General features: G+C 39.1%; 2 protein-coding genes across 3 annotated transcripts; one reads left to right on the top strand and one right to left on the bottom strand.

Annotated features, from left to right (window-relative positions):
• Positions 1 to 805: 805 nt before the first annotated feature.
• Positions 806 to 20,864, bottom strand: ARSK (arylsulfatase family member K). 2 transcript variants are annotated; one of them, XM_053457737.1, is made up of 8 exons: positions 20,731 to 20,864; positions 16,183 to 16,306; positions 15,809 to 15,968; positions 14,733 to 15,015; positions 13,851 to 14,022; positions 8,959 to 9,183; positions 6,592 to 6,807; positions 806 to 1,540 (listed from the first exon to the last, which is right to left on the bottom strand). In XM_053457737.1, exons 2-8 carry the CDS (start codon positions 16,250 to 16,252, stop codon positions 1,260 to 1,262), a joined length of 1,407 nt encoding a protein of 468 aa, XP_053313712.1. In that variant the 5' UTR covers positions 16,253 to 16,306; positions 20,731 to 20,864; the 3' UTR covers positions 806 to 1,259. The 2 variants fall into 2 exon arrangements, with proteins under 2 accessions (XP_053313712.1, XP_053313706.1); XM_053457731.1 differs by lacking the exon at positions 20,731 to 20,864 and adding an exon at positions 17,090 to 17,476.
• On the top strand, positions 20,440 to 21,135 carry LOC128472478 (DNA-dependent metalloprotease SPRTN-like). Its single transcript, XM_053454351.1, has one exon. The coding sequence runs from the start codon at positions 20,440 to 20,442 to the stop codon at positions 21,133 to 21,135; it is 696 nt and encodes a 231-aa protein (XP_053310326.1).
• The last annotated feature ends 612 nt before the right edge of the window (positions 21,136 to 21,747 follow it).

Below are 21,747 nucleotides of genomic sequence, written 5' to 3' on the forward strand. Positions count from 1 at the left end.
TTGCTGCATTTATTTAAGCTTAGTAACGCTAAATACTATTCTGTCCCTTAGTATATCTCCTAATGTGGCTCCAAGCTAACAACCTCTGGTTTTAATTCTCCATTGTCATGTATTTCACAATACTTTGCTTTTCCAGATTAATACATTTCCAGAACAGATATCCTACAAAAGCAATATTTTATGGTGGTTGCCGTAATCTCCAGCATTATGAACAAAACCGATCTCTAAAGGAAGAGTAGACAGGAGAGTTTGTTGAAGAGATGCGGCTTCAGTTCTCCCATTACCACTGTGCATTGTGAAGGGCCAACACTAGCCGGTTTCTCCAACAGGGGAGTGAGGAGACAATTATTTGACTATTCATTATACAGGGCAAGCCAAGCTCTTCATACACCTGGAGTTTATGAGGTTGGACCCTCATAATAGATAGTGAATTAAATGAGTTGGACCTACAACTCTCTTAGTCATGTAACAGGTAAGCCCCACACACGTCAAAGTCCCCCAAATAATAAAAAAATAAACACACAAAGTTTAGGGCAGTGAAGGGTGGACAAGCGGTAGAGAGCTTCATTGGGGGCATAGTAATGCCTTAATGTACTGTATATGTGTATTTAGGGTACTGGGCTATACAGAGCATATGAACCACACAGACAAGGGAGTCACCAGGAGAGCCCAACCCAAGAGATGGGTTGTTCTGAATTGTGAGACTGTGACATCAGTGTCGTAGGCACAGAAAAGCAATATCGGTTTGATATACATATCGATTAGTGCTAGAACAATGTCCAGCTGAATGGTGGTCAAAAAAGACTTCATAGTAACTTTAAGCTTTATTTAGACATATAGGTTTATTTCAGGACACACTTTAAACATGCACGACATAGAAAACAAAAGCTTGCTCCTTTTTAAAAGACTTAACTACCGTAGGTCTAACCACAGACTGGCCTGCTAATATGGACTCATGTCAAGCAAACAAGAGGATAACGTTCTCACGTTCAACTTTTCTGCTGAGAGACAGACTGCTTCTCCCAGTGCTGGATTAATTGAGCTGAGAACACCTGTTTTACCAAGACCAGGGATGAACCCATAAGTGTGGGAGCAAGACAAAGTTATATAGATATACAGCTATAGATATAGGGAATTCTTCATTAAGTATATCTGCTGAATATTTTAATCTGAAACATCTGCAATCGAACATAAAACATCAGTGGAGAATATTGATCTAGGTGCTGGTGTGTTCTGTAAATAAGCATTCTTATTCTTCTTTAGCCTAAGGTGGAACTTTTAAGCCACTTCTCAATTTTCCTGGAATAGGTTTTTGGCCTCTTGCTCCAGTCTAAATGCCACCTTAGGCTAGAAATGACATCGCTATAGTTTACTCCTAGTGATTCCTTCCAGTTGGCAAATTGTTGTTTATTGTATCGATGGACAGACTCGGACACCTTTGGATAGTCAACAATGGAACGAAGTTTCTTATCCATTGACAGGGTGACAGCTGGAAACTCTCCTGCAACATTCCTTAGTTCATCTGGATCGGCCGATAAATCTGAAACGAATGCATTTGAAATATATGCAATTACTTTAATGTAAAATACTATTTCTTTTAATATCATCTTCAAAATCTTTACTAAAAACAGGCTATTTTTTAATCTAAGAAACAGTATACAAGAACTATCTACAGTGATACACTGATCTAAAAAGCAACAATAAACATTTATAACCTGACGATTGCAATGCACTGCATGTATTGATAAGTGAAAAAAGGTAGTGCTTCACTTTATGTACCTTTTTGTTTTACATACATGCTCTGGACCCCATTGTGTACGTTCATCTGGGGTATACCTGCATGTCACTCAGAAATAGCATTTAAACTGTAAATGGATTTGCCCTCCTAACAGATGACAGCATGCATGTCTATGTGCAGAAAAAAGGGCCACTCGTTTGGGTTGCCCAATACTCAGGGCCATCTTTTAAGTTAAGGGGGGTTTCTGCTTATGTGCCTTGAACAGGTTCCCTAATCTCTCCATCCAGGTCTTGCTCCACTTTCCATACCCTTGGTACTCTTCTTTCCAGTATGACACCATTTTTTTTCTTCCCTTGTCATCTCAACACCATTTTCCTTTCTCTACCTTCTTGTGAAGAAGAGCTTGCTATTTGGGGCCCTAAGCAACCGCCCTTTTGCCCTGGCCAAAGACAGCCCTACCCAGGCTTTTCCCCAAATGGCATAACGTTTCATGTGGATATAGATGGCCACCCTACAAAAAAAGTTAGACATTTTGGCCCAAATGACAAAATCAACCCACTTTAACCTATAGTGAATAGACCTCAAAATGATGCGAAAATCTCTATATGTTTCAGACTTGCTTTATTTATTGTTTATATAATCAAATGTGTGTATAAATATTATAATTGAGAAAGCGTTTGTAGTATTATAACATGAATACAGATCAGCACTTAGCCAGCCACAACCAATCTAGTTAATATCACTGAACATCATCCAGAGATTGTCTCGCTACTTATGATAGAAAGCACATCTGGTTTGCATTTTCTTTCGCTTACAACATAGATACTTGATATGCGGTAAATTATGCCACTTACAGAAGATTTTCAAGCGCTAATACAATGTTATATTAAACTTAAATAAGCTCATTCAGATGCATGTTCTACAAAATCAGATTGTTTATAATTCCGTGATACGATTTATTCAGTTTTTATTATTCTATACAGTAGATTGTGAAAGGAAAAGTATTATTTGGAAGTTATTACGGTAAAAAGCGCATTGCTTCTTTCTAAATAATCCATTGAAAGGAAGATACGCCGATCCATTACTATGCAGTTGATTGTATTACCTTCATGCATGTTCCCTGGGATAAGCCCCATCTAATCCATAGTGCCACTGAAGTAGGGTTACTGAGTGGGGTGTTTTTGAACTTTATATAAAAGATGAATGAGCAATAACAAATCAAAGCAAAAAAATATGTAATTTAAAAAAAATTCACATACAAGTTTCTTTAAAAGGCAGCTTTTTGGCAAATGCCTGATACACTTGGATGCAAGGATTTTTCATGTGGATCTAAATCTTTTTCAGTGGAATAGGTACTGGAAAATGTTGCTTTGTACCCCTGAATCTAATACCTTTCATCTCTTATATTATTCCATTGGTCTCCCAATATAATTATCTTCAGAGGATTCCTAGTATCCTTCAATGGAAACCCTAATTAACATCCACAGAACATGGATAATTGGGTATTATAAAGAAAACAGCACACAATGATACTTCAAGACCAGAGATTTGCTGAAAATGGACATAAAAAATAACTAAGCATTTTATTTGTCTATTTTGTAAGTAAGCCTCAATGGTCTGCTCCACAATCTGACCGTGTACACCTGTATCAGATACTGTTTTCCCCATTGTCAGGATCAAATGTACATTAACCTCATTAGAAACCAATAGCACTAAGCATTAAAATACATTAAAACTAGAAGTGCTTAGTCTGAAGTGCCAATTACCATAGCTACTGCAAACCTTAATTGGATTTTTTAAATGCAAGACGGGTCAGCAAAGTACTAGGTCACTTAAAGAGTTAACATCTAGAAATGTATTTGAGCATCTTGCTAAAATAGTTGCTGGACAGGTACCAAGATGCTGGGCAAGAACACCAAACCACCTTATGACAGCAATCATAAAGGATTTTGTATATGAGCTTTCATGGCTTCAAAAAAATGTGATTTTGGCTTGGGTAAACCCATTTCTAACTTAAATATATCGTTTTGAACTAAGCATTCCTGATGATATCATATACTAGTGCTTCAGGTTTTATAGGCACCTGGCATCTTTTATTACATGATATGAAAGCTGTGTGGACTCAGTCCTCATTAGTGAAAACTGACATTGGAGAGATCAGAGGCTTCCCTTGTAATAAGACATATTGAACCACATTTCATCGAGGGGACTAATTGCCCAAGAGGGGCTGCCTCCCTTCTGGACCTGCATAGTCGCCAACTGTCCTATTTGTGGACACCTCTCTTCTCTTCACACTCTCGTTCTATCTCTCTCACTCGCTGTGCATTTAGGTCTTTGGTCCTTGGTTCATCTTGTGAAAGACGTAACTGTTGTGCAGGTGTTTATATAGTGTTTAAGATAAATGTTGGATAGGACTTGATTGGCAGAATGTGCATCTGCTATGGAAACGGTGTGCTCTGGATTATTTTAGCTTAGCTTTTAGTTGTTTAGCTGATTTTATGGACTACTGCACAGATTCTTAAAATTTATTTTTCTTTTAATACTGAATCGCCGCATAATGTATCTGGAATTAGCCAGCTGCTGTATTTTTAAGGCTAGTGCAATGTTACTTTCCACTCCATTTATCTTGGACCACTGATAAAAAAATTATAAAAATGGATGCAATTCCATGAGCAACAAATGTAATGTTCCTGCTGACCACTCCACCCTTTTCTACTTTCTACCAGATTCATTCTTCATAGATGGACGATCTGTCTGCTATGTGGCACAAAGTGAACCTGGACCCCTTGGGAAACTTTAACTGGGCATTTTCTTTACAAATATTTAAGGCACTGGACAGCATGGGCTGAACCTCAGACCTCCAACTCAAGTGAGGTAACAATTTAAGATACTCCTATACTTAGCTGTGCCACAATGTAGACACAGAGATATCTATGGATACTTACGCACAGGGCCGCCACAGAGCAGAGTGGGGCAATTGCCCCAGGCGGCACTTTTGAAGAGGCGTCACTTTGCCGCTTTACCCCAAGCGCCTTTTTTTTTTTTTTTTTTTTTGAGTGGTTTTCGCTTATCAAGTTTTCAGTACCTGCTCGGCGCCCCTCTCTCTCCTCTGGGAGCCCTCTAGCTCGGTCTCAGTGCCGGCTTGTAATGCTGAGCGCCAGAATATGATGTAATTTCTGGCGCTCAGCAGTGAAGCAGCGCGCACCGCCACAGAGCAGGGAGACTCTCGGCTCAGGACTGCTGGAAGGTAAGTGAAGCACAAAGGAGGGGGTAGATAATGAACAGAGGCGTCGGCAGGGCAGCATTTCAAACTTCGCGGCACTATGTCTTGGGCCGGCCTTGCTTATGCATTTGAAATTTCACATATAAATTTACTTAATTACTTATAATTATATTGTATTAGTTAAAGACAATGAGGGAATGCTATCGCAAGAATACATGACCCCGGAACCATGTACCTTCTAACTCTCTATCACAAAAATGCTTCAGCTTTTCTAAACTGTTACCTCTGTATCTTATTCAATTATTAATGGATTTCTAATTATATTTATGTTTACCAATACATGCTGTTGTGACATGCATAGTTTAGACAACTAATGTCTGCCAGAGCATGTGGTGAAGATATAAAGGATCAGGACAAATGAGACCCTTAAAACCCCCGCTCAACTATAGACTACAAGTACTAGCGTTTTAGAAGGTAAACTTTTCCAATAATTGACTGATTTTCTAAGAGCTGCTACCTCTCTGCTCAGTAAGAGTAAAGTTCCTGATCTCCCCAAACAAAATCAATCATGCTGCTGAAGATCCTCAGAAATCCAAATGAATAAATATCATTACTAATCAATATTAAAGCTAAATGGAGTCGAAAACGTAAACCTAGTATAATAGGAGTCTTACACAATTATGTATAATAGGGATGACAGAATGAAGCTTATTAAATGTCCATCAAGTTATAAATGTCAAATAAGTAAATATACTCTTCATACAAGTACATAAGCCAGATAATTGCATATAATGAAACATAAATACTACTACAGAGGAGCTGATTGCAGAAAGGGCATTAATGGATATCATCATTTATGTGCAGCAGTAAAGTAGTTAGGGAAAAATTCATTTGTCAGTGTATGTGAATATAGACCACACAACAAGTTACATTTATTATAACTTTTACTACGTAAATGTGCTAGGGGTGTATCACTGCAATGTGTTGTCTTATCGTCGTCATGGAATTGGGCTTTTGAATTAATGGAAGGGCCAATAAACCATCGCACAGCCAGGGCAGGTAGCCCAAATTTGTTATGGATCAAATCATCAACAGTTAGTAGGTCAGGTTTGAAATGCACATTACACCTGTGGCCAAGGCATAATAACTCTAGTGTCTTCTATAGCTCTGGTTGATAAGAAGAATGGAACATGACAAAAACTAGTCCATTGACTAAAATGTCAAGCAATTAGTAGAGTTTAGAGTTCATTTGACCAGGCTTGACTGATTTAAATGAATTCCAACTGGTGCAAGTACACCAATACAAACCTGCATTTTTTTGCCAACTTGCAAGCACTGTCAGCTTAGTGAATAGACCCATTTATCCTGTTAGCCAGGGAACTGCTTGCATCAATTTGAAAATGAGTATGTGACTTGGGTAAGAACATTTAAATATACCGGAATTACATTCAGTCATTCGTAAAATATTAAATACACAAGGCGCTATGGTCCCACCCTCACTTTATATTCTTAAATGTAAGGTCCCAGAAATCAATATTAAAATTGAGTTGCTGAAAAAGTTGTGCAATTTCTCATTTTTTTTGGTCTGTATCTCGAGTTAGAGACATATTTGATTCTGAAGTGAACTTACCGAACAGCTGTGGAGGAACTGAATCACCATCTGAGTATGCAACGTACTTCCAGTTATTAGCTCGTAGCATGTAGGTTGAAGCATTTGCATCAGAACCATGAAATTCGCTCAGAGACCAATTAGGATGCAAATTGGCATCATTCGCTGACCTAGCAGATAATAACGGCATTAGAGAGAAGCCACTTCTATTTTCAAAACCATGAACTCCGGCAATGTCTATAGAAAACAGAGAAATAATAATGAACAATAAAATAAATATAAAAACATATATAGGTGACCGCGCCCCTCACACCAAGTGAGTATAAATAATGCAAATGATACCAATTCAATGTAGCTTCAAGGAAATCCAAGCAGTATGTAAAATTCAATCATAAAACAAAGAGAAAAGAAAAAAACATCATAGTGTAATTCATCAAAATAGTTGTGTGTATATATCTAGCAGGCAAAATGGACCCTTACGTTTGGTGGGGCTTATTCAAGCCCATAAACCGCGTAGGGGGGTGAGCGGGAGGGATTGTTCGTCTCCCGAATAAATTTCAGTCTCCACCGTAGAATTATTCAAAACTTCGTGATCTCGGAAGAAGAGCGAGAAATCGAGGTAACTACTCCCAAATTCTTCAAAGCACAGATCCGGAGGCGAGGGTGAGATAAAGATGAATACTTTAATATATAAAATAAATAAATAATCGGACTAGCGGCAGTTTTCAAAATCACGGCGTCCCGCGTTCATCCACTGCTGCACAGCCGAATGTATATCCGCAAATAAAAGTCACGTCCTCCTTCTCCTCTGTCACAACGTGCAACGTACGACGCGTTTCGTGCTATACTTCCTCAGGTACGTTGGTGGATCCCTCTCTGTGCTCCTTTATAGCCGTCTTTAATTGATTAGATCAATGGTAAATTGTCCACATAGATTTGTCAATTGTCCATAATTGGGTTCTTCATTATAGTTAAAGTATATGCATTTAATAAATTAATTAAACAGGATCACAATATAGAATCATATTAAAATAGTCCTTAGATATATTCAAAACAATCCTTAATTATATTTGAAACAGTTCTTAATTGTATTTTAAAATATAGGTTTTTATCATTAATACTATAAGGGAATAAATTAGTTAATATACATTATCATAAGTAGTAAATCTATAAGATAACAACTATATAATAGATCATATGTAAATATACAGGATAAGACTATAAATGAATAAATATTCGCGTAATTCGCATATGTGGTATAAAATTATTATCACCATCCACATTAATTGACCATGTAATTAGGGGGCTATTTAAACTTCTTGCCTTAAAAATACATTGTCTCCTGAAATGGATTTATAAAAATATAGTAAGAATTCGATAAAGAAAGTACTAATATACCGATAAAAAAACGATAAGAAAAAGGCCTCAAAATCATTTATACACTAGATAAAACAATTTTTATAAAATACATTATAAAATATATATATATATATATATATATATATATATATAAAACCAAACTATTGATATATATATCATAATAAATAATTAAAAAATAATAATTTAGAGAAAATGACAAAGTTCAAAGTCATTATTCAATCCGTTCGGTATAAGAGTTTTTAAATTATAAATCCATTTCATTTCAGCCTTACCTAACTGGTCTAGAAGGTTGCCCCCTCTCCAAAAGCTATTTATTCTTGCAATCCCTAAAAATTCGAGACATTTTGCATCTTTATTATGATGTGTTAAAAAATGTAAGGGTACACTATGGTTTAATGCTCCTTTTTTAATGTTTCTCATATGTTCTTCTATTCGGATGTGTAATTGTCTCGTAGTGCGTCCTACATACTGTAGTCCGCAAGGACATGTTAGCATGTAGATCACATTTTTTGAATGGCAAGTTAATTGTTGTTTGATGCAGTACTTATATTATTTATATAATTCTATTGCGCACTACTCACTTTTTATTCTAATAAAATAAATATATATTTATTGTGGTGTGACTTTTAATACTACTGCTTAAAGAACAATGGCAAAATATTGCTGACTTGAGCAAGGATCCAACTGCGTGGTACGGACATAGTTGGCTCCTGTAGAGTCTCTGTTCTGCTCAACAGTGAAAAAAAACAATTCTTATTTTGCTAAATTGTTTTCTTAGGAGGGAAAAATAGTTAACGGTCGTTTTAACCAGTAGTGGCAGTATCCATTCACCAAATTAGGTTGTTTTGTATGAGTATGAGTTATAATATACAATATGCAGCCCATCAGATGCCTCCTCATTTCTTCATTACTGGCTATAAAGGAAGCAGAGTTCTAAATTGTGGGAGAGTATGGCGGTGGTGGGTCTAAAATTGTGATGCATGCCTATATTTTAGTAGGTTTACTTACCAAGCATAGTAGGGTAAAGATCAACAAGTGAAACTAGATCTGGTATTTGTTGACTGGGCGTTATCTTGGGTCCCATAAATATAAGAGGAATGTGAGAGCTTCCTTCGTACATGCTCATTTTATAAAACTGTCGATGTTCCATAGCAAGTTCTCCATGGTCCGAAGTGAACAGTAGGTACGTTGTGCTTAAAAGTCCCGAGTCATTGAGAGCCGAAATAATTTCACCTACGATAAATTGTTTAAATGATCAAAAATGCAACAGTCATAATACAGATACACAAAAACAAGAGGCCAACAGCCACAACATTAAAAGTGGTGCCTTTTGTGTACTGTGAGAAAAGAAGTAATCATGACATATGATGTTATAAACGCATAAAATAACATTGCCACAAAGCAACACATAACTTATCAATACCTAATAGGGCTGGGTGTAAATTAATAGGGTGTCACGGGAAGAAAATAATTCTTAGCAGGGGAAGAGAAGCTGTATTCATCACTTGATTTGGATAGGATATGCATAGGTCACATGTGTAAATCAAGTGATGGATCTAATTATAGAGAAATCTACCATCAAGTGGGTGACCCTGAGCTTGTCCTGACCCCGGTTGGGGTGCTGCAAACACTATTACCTGTGCTGTATGGCTGTCCAGGGTAGAACATATTGGGAAAATGGAAGAATTAGCTTTTACCACACAAGGGCGAGAGCCACAACATTCTCATAGATGGTTCTATTGGGCAGAATACCTGTCTTCCCTACCTGTGGGATTCTGGGTTGAGTAACAGAACAGAGGAGTTATCTGATATTTTTCATGTTGAAAAAGCAAATGACATTAGTGGCTTGGGATATAACTGGTTCAAAAGCTTGTACAAGTTATTAATCGTCAAGGTCCAAGGTTCTTATCCTTATCCTGGTTTCTGTTTTCAATGGATTTTAATTTATGTTTGATCTGGGTCTCAAAATATGGCCTCATGGCTACAGCCACTTGAGTCAACCACACTCTGCATTTCTATGTGAATCTGACCACCTCCTGTGTTACCCTTATATAAATTACTTATACAATAAATCTGGACCTAATAGAAGCAAATTTATTTATATATATATATATATATATATATATATATATATTACTTACCGGCGTATTACACGCACCGGCGTATAACACGCACCCTCGCCGGAACCGGAAGTGCGGGAGACGCGGCTGCAGATCGTGCAGCACAGAAAGTTATCGGCGTATAACACGCAGGTAGGGTTTAAGCTTATTTTTTTAGATATAAAAGTGCGTGTTATAGGCCGATAAATACGGTATATATATATGCCATGTTTGATATTTTCACGTATTGGTGTTAGATATGCTGACTTTTGTGGTATGAACTTGGAAGCAAAATACAATAAACTCAGAATACAAAAAAAATATATACCGTATATACCGGCGTATAAGACGACTTTTTAACCCCAGAAAATCTTCTTAAAAGTGGGGGGTCGTCTTATACGCCGGGTACTAACTTAGAAACCCCTAAGAAATGCATCCACCGGGTACTTACCAAGCCGGAGGTTCCCACGAAGCCACCAATCTCTAGGGGAGGGGCGAGTGAAGAAGCCGCCTCCCCTGGGCCGGCCTTCAGGGCCGCGCCGAGGTAGGTGCAAGATCGTGATCTCCCCAACTAGCCCTGATCAGCAAGGCTGGTTGGGGAGATCACGACCTCCCTCTAACTAAACCAACATTAGGGAGCTCGAGGTCTGGCACTTCAGACCTCGGCTTCCCTGCTCTCTAATCACTACGTGCCGGCTATTGATGCCGAGCGCAGGGATGCCATCATGTCCCGGCAAAGGCATCAATTGCCGGCGCGTAGTGATGAGGGAGCAGGGAAGCTGAGGTCTGAAGTGCCAGACCTCGCGCTCCCACAACTGGATGGAAGAAAGAAGACAGAAGATAAGGTAAGAGATGGGGAGAAAGGGGTGTGAGTGCAGTGTATGTATGTTGGTGTGATATGGTCAGTGTATTTGTAAGCTGGTGTGTGTGTATATATTTTATATATATATATACACACACACACACACGTGTGTATATATATATATATATATATATATATATATATATATATATATATATATATATATATATATATATATATATATATATATACATACACACACACATACACATACGTGTGTGTATATATATATATATACATACACACACACACACATACGTGTGTGTATATATATATATATATATATATATATATATATATATATATATATATATATATATATATATATATATATATATATATACATATATACATATATATACCGTATTGGCTCGAATATAGGCCGCACTTTTTTCCCCCACTTTAAGTTTTTAAAGTGGGGGTGCGGCCTATATTCGGGCTCTAGCGCCCGACGCCCGGGACATGCAGTCCCGGGCGCCGGGCAGGCAGCGGGGTTAAGATACAGATCCCCCGCAGCGGTGCAGGGGACCTGCATCCTTCTCCCCGATACGCTCAGACAGCCTCCCCTGCCAGCACTTCCCACGGGGGGGGGGTGCCGGCACGGGAGGTTATCTAAGCGTTTTACCTCTGCCCACCCCCGATTTACCGGAGCAGACTCCCGGGTGTCTTGCGGGGCCGGCGGGAGACATTTACGCAATACGCGCATGCAACTAAGTCGAGGAGGGGGGGGGCAGAGGAGGACAGCGGCAGCGTATCGCGGGGAGGGAGGACAGCGGCAGCGTATCGCGGGGAGGGAGGACAGCGGCAGCGGATCGCGGGGAGGGAGGACAGCGGCAGCGGATCTCGGGGAGGGAGGACAGCGGCAGCGTATCGCGGGGAGGGAGGACAGCGGCAGCGTATCGCGGGGAGGGAGGACAGCGGCAGCGTATCGCGGGGAGGGAGGACAGCGGCAGCGTATCTCGGGGGGGGAGACAGAGTGGCAGCATGTTTTTTTTGGTGCTTTTTTAAGGAAAAAAAACTTTTTCTTTAAAAAAGCACCAAACTTTTAGGGTGCGGCCTATATACGGGGGCGGCCTATATCCGAGCCAATACGGTATATATACATATGTGTGTAAAGGCAGGGGTGTGTGGTGAGGGCAGTGTATAAATGTGTATGTATGGACAGGCATATGTGTAGATATATACACACACATATATATATATATATATATATATATATATATATATATATATATATATATATATATATATATATATATAAATATATATATATATATATACACACACATATATGTATATTATATATATGTGTGTGTGTGTGTGTGTGTGTGTGTGTGTGTGTAAGGGCAGTGCATGTATGTATATGTCAGCAAATCAACCAGCAAATCACCAGTAAGGTACATCGCTTGCCGTGATTGGCTGGTTGTTGTATGCTGGGTAGAGGGGTAGTCTTATACGGCGAGTATAGTCCAAACTCTATATTTGAACTGTAAAAGTTGGGGGTCGTCTTATACGCCCAGTCGTCTTATACGCCGGAATATACGGTACATATATATTTACATGTTCTTTGTTTTATCCCCCCACCCCCAAAGCTATGTATGACCTGCATAGGACTTGACCCTCTCAATTTCAGGAAAATTGTTTAAACCTATACAAAATCTAATAATGTGATTAAGCCTTTAGGTTAATCCAAATGAAAATATAAAAACATCTAGGCCAGTACACAGCAATATTTTGCCCTATACCCTCCCCATATTGGTTATTATTTTTTAACTTTTGCATTAGCATTTGGAATGGAACAACTTTAATTTTCTTAAACTGACCTTGGCAGAGAAACATGTAGGAATATACATGGAAAAAAGGCTTTTACCGTTTCTGCATATTGTACGCATTAAGCGTATTTGCTTTAGTATGGCCAGAAATGATGTTGCCATGGACAACAAAATTAAAGGTTAGTGGAAACCTACTGAGTCTTTAGTAACAATGTATCGGGAATTGCTCATATTTCTCTTTCAAATCAGTTTTTTAACTTCTTGTCCTAATCCATTGATAAATATGAACTATATAAAACTAAATATATTTCTGTTTTCTCATGCGTTTGTGTCTTTACTTGCTTGGTTAATACAATATCAATCATGTTTTTATGGAACAGTAAGAAATATGGTTCCCAAATGGGGAGAGTAGACTGTCAATTTTGACCTATGAATTGAAGGACCTAGGGAAAAAAAATATCTTAGTCTACACTTAAGTAAACCCCACATCATCTGTCAGCACTAATTATGAAGGGTTAGGTCATTAAACATCTAGTAAAACAAATGGATAGAGATACCATAGTTCTCTAATCTGTGAGTTGCAGGTTATTGAAAATGTATATCAATGCTCACTATGTAAGGCCACGTTTTTCATGCAAAAAAGGCTGTGATGCCGATGTATAAAAGATAATTATTTTTAGGTTTAACTAAGCAAGGTCAACTCAGTTTTCACACTTAGAGAGGTTGCCCCTTCGAAATGCATCATGATGTTATGGCATCTTAAATTATGACAAATTTATGATAAACACGGAACTGCCTAAATTCAATATTTTATTTTTATGAAGAACCAACGCCTGCCGCTGTCTCCAGCAAGAAAGGATGAGCTGGCTCTGCACAATGAATAACTCAATGGGTTAGAGGATTTTGGGCTCAGAAAGTGTACCTCCATCTCTGTGCCATAGTAGCTTACCATGTTCAGTGTTATCCGTCCTGCATTATCCATGGGATGATCTTGGCAGGGGGTGTTTATGAAACTGATTCTACTGACCCTTGAAATACAAACAGGAATGTAATCCTGCGCATGACCAGTGATCTGTGTTTGAATACCATTGAACCTATGCAAATTATATGTACATTAATATTTATGCTTCTATGTATACAATATGACATCATTCGATGTCCACCTACCCATTATGGCGTCTGTTTCTGCGCACATAGCATAATAGTGAGCCCTGATGTCTCTGACTTCCTTGTCTGTAAAATGTGCGGTGCAGTTCTTGGTGTAAGAGGAGTAATAGTCCACCGGATGCATGTTTTCGAAGGGTATCCATTTGGGAATGGTTATGTTTTCATATGACACCTGAAATATTAAGGAAAAAATGTTTTTATCTTGTTATTTTAATGTAATAGTTTTTAATATTGATAACAATCTAACTAGAGTAAAGAACATATATAGCTTGCTTGTGATATACATACTGCCAGTTAGCTAAATCACGGTAACAGCGTGTACTTAAATCAAAAGCACTCATATTGATTTAAATGGGAGCCCTTTCCTGCCACTGATTGGCTGATTCTGTCGGACCATGGGGGAGGGCAGCTGCAGCTTCGCTTTAAAAGGTATATATATATATATATATATATATATATATATATATATATATATATATATATATATATATATATATATATATATATATATATATATATATTTTTTTTTTATTATTATTATTATTTATTTATTTTAAAGAATGCATATTACGATTAACATGCATTCTTCTTCAGCGGTGCTGTCAGGGACAACTGAGTAAGAGAGATGAAACAATGTCCAATTGATTTATTTTGTTCACACTTTTACAGTGACTCTATTATGAGTCTTTATATGATTTTTTTCACAGAGCCACAAAGATATAAACCTTGTAGATATGAGCTTTAAAGCAAATAAAAATAAATAGCAATGTTAAAATGATGCTCACAAAAACACAATGTTTACCAGAGTATATTAAGGTCATCTTTTAAATAAAATTCAAAACAAGTAAGTAAAGATAGTTTATATACACTTGTAAAGTGTACCTTTTGAAGCCAGTACTGAGAGGTCAAAAATGTTGAAGATCCAAAGTTTTCTCCCATGTTTTTTGAAGGGTATGGATGTGGTAGATTTAAACCCAGATATAGAAAAAATGGCTGTGAAATGTTCTGGGAAACTTTTCTAATCCAGTTTGCTGCTAAATCTGTGTTTTTCCAGTCTTCCTCCATAACTCGAACCTGTGCTACTTTTCCAGTGAGATTTGCAACAGGCCTTCCTTCCTGTCGGAGTAAAAACGGGACATCTCTGGTCCAGGCTTCCACTCGGTTGCTGAAAGAGGGAGAGATGTTACTCAAGGCCGCTTTCTCATCATTCCATATTAGATGCCTTTCTATGGTCAAAAACAAATTCCACCGCAGTCCACTTATCTACCCTCTAGGACAGTGATGGCGAACGAGTGCCCAATTTTCTGCATGAAACCAGACCTCAAAGTGCCAACACTGCATATTAAACATGGAGAGGAAGTTTTTTTGGTACAAAATTACTGTACACAACAGTGTGTATCAATTTGTTTTTTTAAGCATAGAAACATACCGTAGAATGTGTCAGCAGATAACTACTTTGGCCCATCTATGAAAAGAGTATCTATTTGTGTAAAGGATTTTATTAAACAACCATAGCATTTGCACTGAAATGATATCAGTGTATAACAAAAAAATGGAGCCTTGCAGTACTTGCCCTGCATAGTCTGTCAACTCTTCTACGCGAGGATCAAGACCCTTACATTACTTTTTAGCAACATTGTTGGCAGGAAGCGGAGGAAAGAGTAGGGCGCCGAATGGTTGCTGAACACTTTTTCAGGAGTTCGGTGCCCCTCTCTCTCCTCTACTCCCTGACCCTGGCCTTGGTGATAGGATGACCGCTTGGTGCCCCTGCTGCTATGACACAGCTCACACACACCAAACGCTGGCCCTGACGGTCGGCAACCTGCCCACGTACCACAACCGAAGTGCCATAGGTCCGCCATCTCTGCTCTAGGCCATTCCACTTACCTACTTTCTCAGTACAGTAAAATGTATTTTTTTATTAGCCAAATATACTTTAGTTTTGAGTAATCACTCACCTAAGTGAATGAGATCCACTTGTGTAATCTTGCTTACCGAACAACTGAGTTGTATATCCATTCTTCTTCAAAAGATCTATCCATGTTGGGTAGCCTGGATCAAGGCATTTGAAGTTATTCCATGACTCTGTTATGTGGGGAAACAGTCCGCTCCACATAGCTGAAATATTTACAAACAAAAAATAAATACAAGCAAACGTGTAGGGCGACAATAAAATGTAATTTGATAATGAATCGTTTTGAACTATGTCAGTCGCTCATACAGTTCTCTTTAACCCCTTAATGACAAAGCCTGTACATGTACGGGCTCAAAATGCATTGTTTTCAATGGGTTTAGGGACTGCCCATTGTCCTTAAGGGGTTAAATGCCTTACCAGCACGTGAAGGGCAACATATAGGAGAGTTGGTGTATGCGTTCTGAAATACGGCCCCGTGACGTTTCATGAAGCTTAAATAAGGAAGGGGGACCACGTTATTATGTGAAGTCAGTCTTCCATCCTGAATAATAATAGAAAACAGAAAATCAGGGTTTGTACGTAAGCATATGTCATAACATACAGTCTATCATGGTGCCAATCTTACCGGTACTTAGGAACTTATTCACTAAAAAGTGCCAGTTTTAAACGCTCAAACTCGGGGTACCACAATAAAAATGTATTTTGTATGTATTATGGTCTGTCCCATATATTATGAACACAGGGACTCAGAAACAGGCTGCGCAGAGGCAAAGGCTCCCTGGACCACTCTGCTTTGAAAGTTTTCTGCTTTATGGTTGCAGCTCTAAAACATCGCATACTTCAAGAACATTGCAACAGAATTTAGTGGCTCATTATGTGCCAACTGGGATGCATTCTGGCACTCACAGGGTTAAAACATAGAAACATAGCATTTGGGAGCACATAAGAACCCATCTAGTCCGCCTGTTTTTCAGTCCTTGGTCTTGGATTCATGACAACTATGCCTGTCCCATGGGTGTTTAACCCCCTTCACTGTATTTGCCTCTACCACTTCTGATAGGAGGCTGTTCTACGTATCTACTACCGTGTCAGTAAAATAAAACTTCCTTACACTTAAACCTCTGACTCTGTGGTCTCATTCAAAACCAGCAGAGTGCCCAATGTGGGGCTCAATCCCACAATCATGAGATTAGAGGGGGGTCTCGTGCTCTATTGACTGAGCTAGCCAGGCTTGTGTGCAAAGCAGTTACTTCTATACCTAGTGATCTAAAAAGTCGCCACGTGCAGAAGAAATAACGTTACCAGCGTGAGGCACGATACTTACAAAGGAATCGCTCATCACCATAACAACATTGTATCTGGTGCTGTTCTTGCGGAGGGAGTTCAGAGAGTTTAATAAAACTGCAGGCAGGGTACATAATATGAAATAAATCAGAGTAGGTCTAGGGACCAACAGATCCATTTTATATCCATTCAAGTACATTCATAGACGGAGGGGAGGAAATTAGATTTTTCTCGTCAAAGTGATTTACAAACTTTTTTTTTCTCTCCACTATCGCCCCTCCCAGTCCTGCGCATGCTTCGTCTAACTTGTGAAGGAAAGGAAGTGTTTTTGGCAGCCCCCACTTCCTGCCCAAACAGCTGAATGTGCTGGGCTGCAACCCGCTCTGTGTACCACAATTTATTGATAGAGTAACCGTAATCTATATTAATTAACTATATTAGCCTTTCCTTTTCTGTGCTTAAGGGATCTGTAAAGCGCATGTCCGGGCAATGTGAACTAAACAGCGAGCCTGACGTAATGTCAAAGAGGGGAAATAATAATAACGACGAATCGTTAAATCAGGCTACAAATGCATCTGCCATTGTGCAGTAACATTACGGGGTACCATATCCGCACCCCACCTCCTACTTGGCCCCATGCAGCCCTCCCAAAAAAGAAAGCATATTAAAGTACTTTCTGGCAGAGAGGCAAATACATGGTGTGCTGAATCAAATCAAACAATTGTGTGTGCGGGGTTTAACCCTTTAATGCTTGACTGCAAGTCTCCTGCTTGTGTGTGCATTTAACCTCTTCTGTGCTGGACTGCAAAACCTCCATGCGTGTTTATCTTCTCTAATGCTAGCCTAAAAAAAAAAATTAAAAAAAAATCATCTGTCCGAGCTTTACTTCTTTGATGCCGACATGCTGGACTTTAAACAAGTGGGACAGGATCACTAAACATGTGTTGGGGGTTCTTGCCGCATAGGCACATACATGTTCCATACAAGCAGGCTCTTTTCATTCGTTGGGAAATACAGGGGATAAACCTAGCAGCAGAAGACCAGACACTTGCTCTCTTTCTTGAACTTTAGTATGTATTTTTAGACTGCTCCCAGGTATACGATGGAACTCACAGTCTAATCTCATTTATTATACTTGTAATACTATTTTATTTCTCATTAGTTAAGATTACATTTTCATTTTTGCCATTTGTTTTCGGACAAATTCTGTTTCTTCATGACTGTTTTACTTTCTGAACTCATATTTTACTTACAGCAGCAGCATCTGAAGGTTTAATATAGGGATGCAATAACTAATCGATAAAATCGATAATAGATAATGAAAATCGTTGAAAATAAGATAAGGGTTTTCTCACAGCAAATGCTCTGAAAATACCCCTCATTTTATAATCTGATCTCAAATAGAGGTTGGACTATAACACTAAGATCCAGATCCCCGCAGTGCTGCAGGAGACCTCTGCTCCTACCAGAAGCTACAGGCGTTTACCGGCCGCCCCACTAGACACCAGGGAGACTGGAGCACAGGGGGCAAGTCTAGGGGGGCAGAGTGAAATATCTGGGGAGTATAAGGCATATTGGGGGCTATAAGGCATATCAGTGGCATATAGGGGGTATAAGGCATATCAGGGGGTATAAGGCATATCAGGGGCACATAGGGGGTATAAGGCATATCATGGGGCACAGTGGCATATCAGGGGGTATAAGGCATATCTGGGGGCAGAGTGGCATATCTGGGTGTATAAGGCATATCTGGGGGGGCAGATTGGCATATCTGGGGGTATAAGGCAAATCAGGGGGCAGAGTGACAAGCCTGGGGTCAGATGTGCATAACCGGGGGGCAGGTTGGCAAATAAAAGGAAATAAAAACAGGAAATGCATTTTTCTCAATTATAGTTTTTATTAAATATGAAAAATAATGTAAATTAATAGTTACTGGTGAAACTTGTTTAGGCATTAAAACCTAGTTTGAGAAATATTGTGTTTAAAATATAGCTTTTATTATTATGTCAGTAAAATAAGAAGGCAATTAGAGAAATGCCATTGTGATAAAGAGATAAAAGTGCTGTGTGCACAAAGGACACGTTAATGTAAACTAATTGATTATGAAAATAATCGTTAGTTGCACTGCAACGCCACCAGCAACAGCAGCATTACACCAGTGGACACTCATCCAGCAGCATGCTATGGGACTGGATTTCTCCCACAATTTTGACCATTTTTTATGAATTGATCCCTGAATAAGGTAGGTGATTAGGCAGCAGCCATAGTAGGGCACTGGGAAGACACTGCCATGTAGACACATCCAGCCCTACAATTCTGGATACTACATTTCCTCCTACATTAGAACAATTTTTAAAAAATTATTTCCTCGGAGTAAGGAAGGAGATTAAACCACAGTAGATAAGACAGGGCAAGCACTGAACCCCTGAAAGACTGCCCCCCCTTATTAGAAAAAAGAACAAAAATCATCACCCAGAGTAAGGAAGGGCATCCCTAATCAGTGTAGGGTTAGGAGCTTTTAGGCAGGAGGTGTAGACACCCAGATGCAGACAGTCCAAATAGTCAATAATCAGTCCAGAGTGTCAAGGCAGGAGGCACAGGAACATAATGGGTTAACAAGCCAAGGTAGTGGAACAGGAGACAGAAAGGACAATCCAGGTAGCAAGTCAGAGATCAAAAGCCAGGAGGTCAAGCAAGACCCCCCCCAGGCCACCCGAAATCTAATCTAAACGGCCGCTGAGTGCTGATGCCGCCTGCCGGCGCTACTTTAATACTTTTTTTTTTCTATTTAATATGGCAAGCCAATCTGATGCTGGTGATGCCACTTGGTTCTAGAAAAAAAGAGGTTTGATACTCAGGAGGTACGTAAGATTGAACATTTATTTCTACGTATGAATTTAGTTTCTTAAATCAAAAATTTTTTTTATTCATAATTATTCTATCTTCTTAAATATTACTTATATTAAATGATGCCTTTTACATACAAAAATCGCATGAACGAAAGTCCTATCTCTCCTTAAGGGGAAAAAAACAATATATAAATTATGTGGATACATAAAATAGCAAAAATGGAAATTGCAATTGAACAAGGTAAAAAATGGCGAAAAAAAAGCTTTGGACAGTAGGGTGGGAAAAACCTTGGCCATGAAGGTCATAGAGTGCAGCAAAGTTGGTTAAGTTGAAGCATTCAACTTTTTTGCAACGTTTTAGTGAGTTTGTGTACGCAGCGTAGTGCTGGGTGAGATCACCACTATGCATGGACGTCAATAACTCACTATGACATCATAGTATCATAAGCTTCTACTGTCATCCCATTTGCTACTTGATTATTGCGAGAGGGAGCTGTTGCGGTGACAGATTGATTAGGTGTGGAAGCTTTTCCCCAGTGCGATGGATTATATAGATCCTGAGTGCTTATCAGTTATCGATCCTGCTTGGGAGGTACTGGACCCAAACCCCAACCTCCAGGAATTGTTCATGTCACTTAATCACAAGTTTTTCAAGGGAAAGTTGATGTGGGTGGAAGTAAAATGGAGCCGCAGGATGACACAAAAAGCCGGGCTTTGTCGCTACAAGATAAATGAAGACCTGTGCACTATTTATATCAGCAAGCCACTACTAAGCTTGAGATCAAGGAGAGATCTTGTTGAGGTCCTTCTCCATGAAATGATTCACGCTTACCTGTTTGTGACACACAAATACAAAGACGAAGGAGCCCACGGACCGGAGTTCTGCAGACACATGAAGCGCCTAAACAACATCACTGGCGCCAACATTTCCATCTACCACAATTTCCATGCAGAGGTTGCTAAATGCAGAAAGCACTGGTGGCTCTGTAATGGTCCCTGCAGGGCTTGGGGGCCAAAGTTTGGCTTCATAAGGCGGGCAATGAATCGGGCACCCTCTGCTCGGGAACGTTGGTGGTCGCACCATCAGGTTACCTGTGGGGGGACATTTATTAAAGTGATTGAGCCCAAAAAATACGTCCAAAAAGGGAGGAAGAGGAGTTTCAGTTCACCAACCGCCACTCCAAATGACAACAGTGGCCATGAACTGCCCAGCAAGAGGGCCAGAATGGACAAATAATTCATTGATATGTGATAACATCTATACATACTGATCAGCACATGGTTCTCGTGCTACTTAGTTACTTGGAGTTCTACTTGTTCTTGATTGTATTATATACCAATAAAATTGTTTAAAACCCAAGTGAACATTTCTATTGCATTCCTTACTATATATATATAAGTGCATCATTTCTGATAAAGACAGGCATCTTTAATAATTTTGGGAACAGGTGGTATAGAGTCAATTTAGGTCCAAAAGAGAGACAGTCCCTCATAAAGAGGGACACTTGGGAGGTATGATTTATGTGATACGTTAATTCGCATAAATCATTACGTTACCATAATTGCACAACATTTTATTTTCAGTCCTGCGAGAAAACCATCTATCTCTGACAAAATTGTATCTACAGCAATAAAACTTTGAAACCTAAAACTATAACTCAAACGCAATTGAGATCGTTTCAAGAGTTACCGGATCATCACAGCAATGCCGTCCAGAAAATACATGACAGAAATAAACATAATGCTTAGCTGTTTGGGCATCGTTACCTGATAAGCAGCTCTCGTAGACTGGCAACAAGACCATTTCGCGTTTCGAAGAAGTTTGTCCCAGCCGCCTTCCTCTAGTTCA

The sequence above is a fragment of the Spea bombifrons genome, chromosome 1 (genome assembly GCF_027358695.1).
Source record: "Spea bombifrons isolate aSpeBom1 chromosome 1, aSpeBom1.2.pri, whole genome shotgun sequence".
Classification (NCBI taxonomy): domain Eukaryota; kingdom Metazoa; phylum Chordata; class Amphibia; order Anura; family Pelobatidae; genus Spea; species Spea bombifrons.

What these genes read in the sequence shown, in the direction of transcription:
- ARSK (XM_053457731.1), bottom strand. Translation starts at nt 17,248, where the DNA reads ATGTACTTGAATGGATATAAAATGGATCTGTTGGTCCCTAGACCTACT. An exon ending in CTCAGTACTGGCTTCAAAAG is followed by an intron (nt 14,023 to 14,732) that starts GTACACTTTACA and finishes TTAATATTTCAG; the next exon opens with GTGTCATATGAAAACATAAC. An exon ending in TCTTTACCCTACTATGCTTG is followed by an intron (nt 6,808 to 8,958) that starts GTAAGTAAACCT and finishes TGTTTTCTATAG; the next exon opens with ACATTGCCGGAGTTCATGGT.
- LOC128472478 (XM_053454351.1), top strand. Translation starts at nt 20,440, where the DNA reads ATGGATTATATAGATCCTGAGTGCTTATCAGTTATCGATCCTGCTTGG.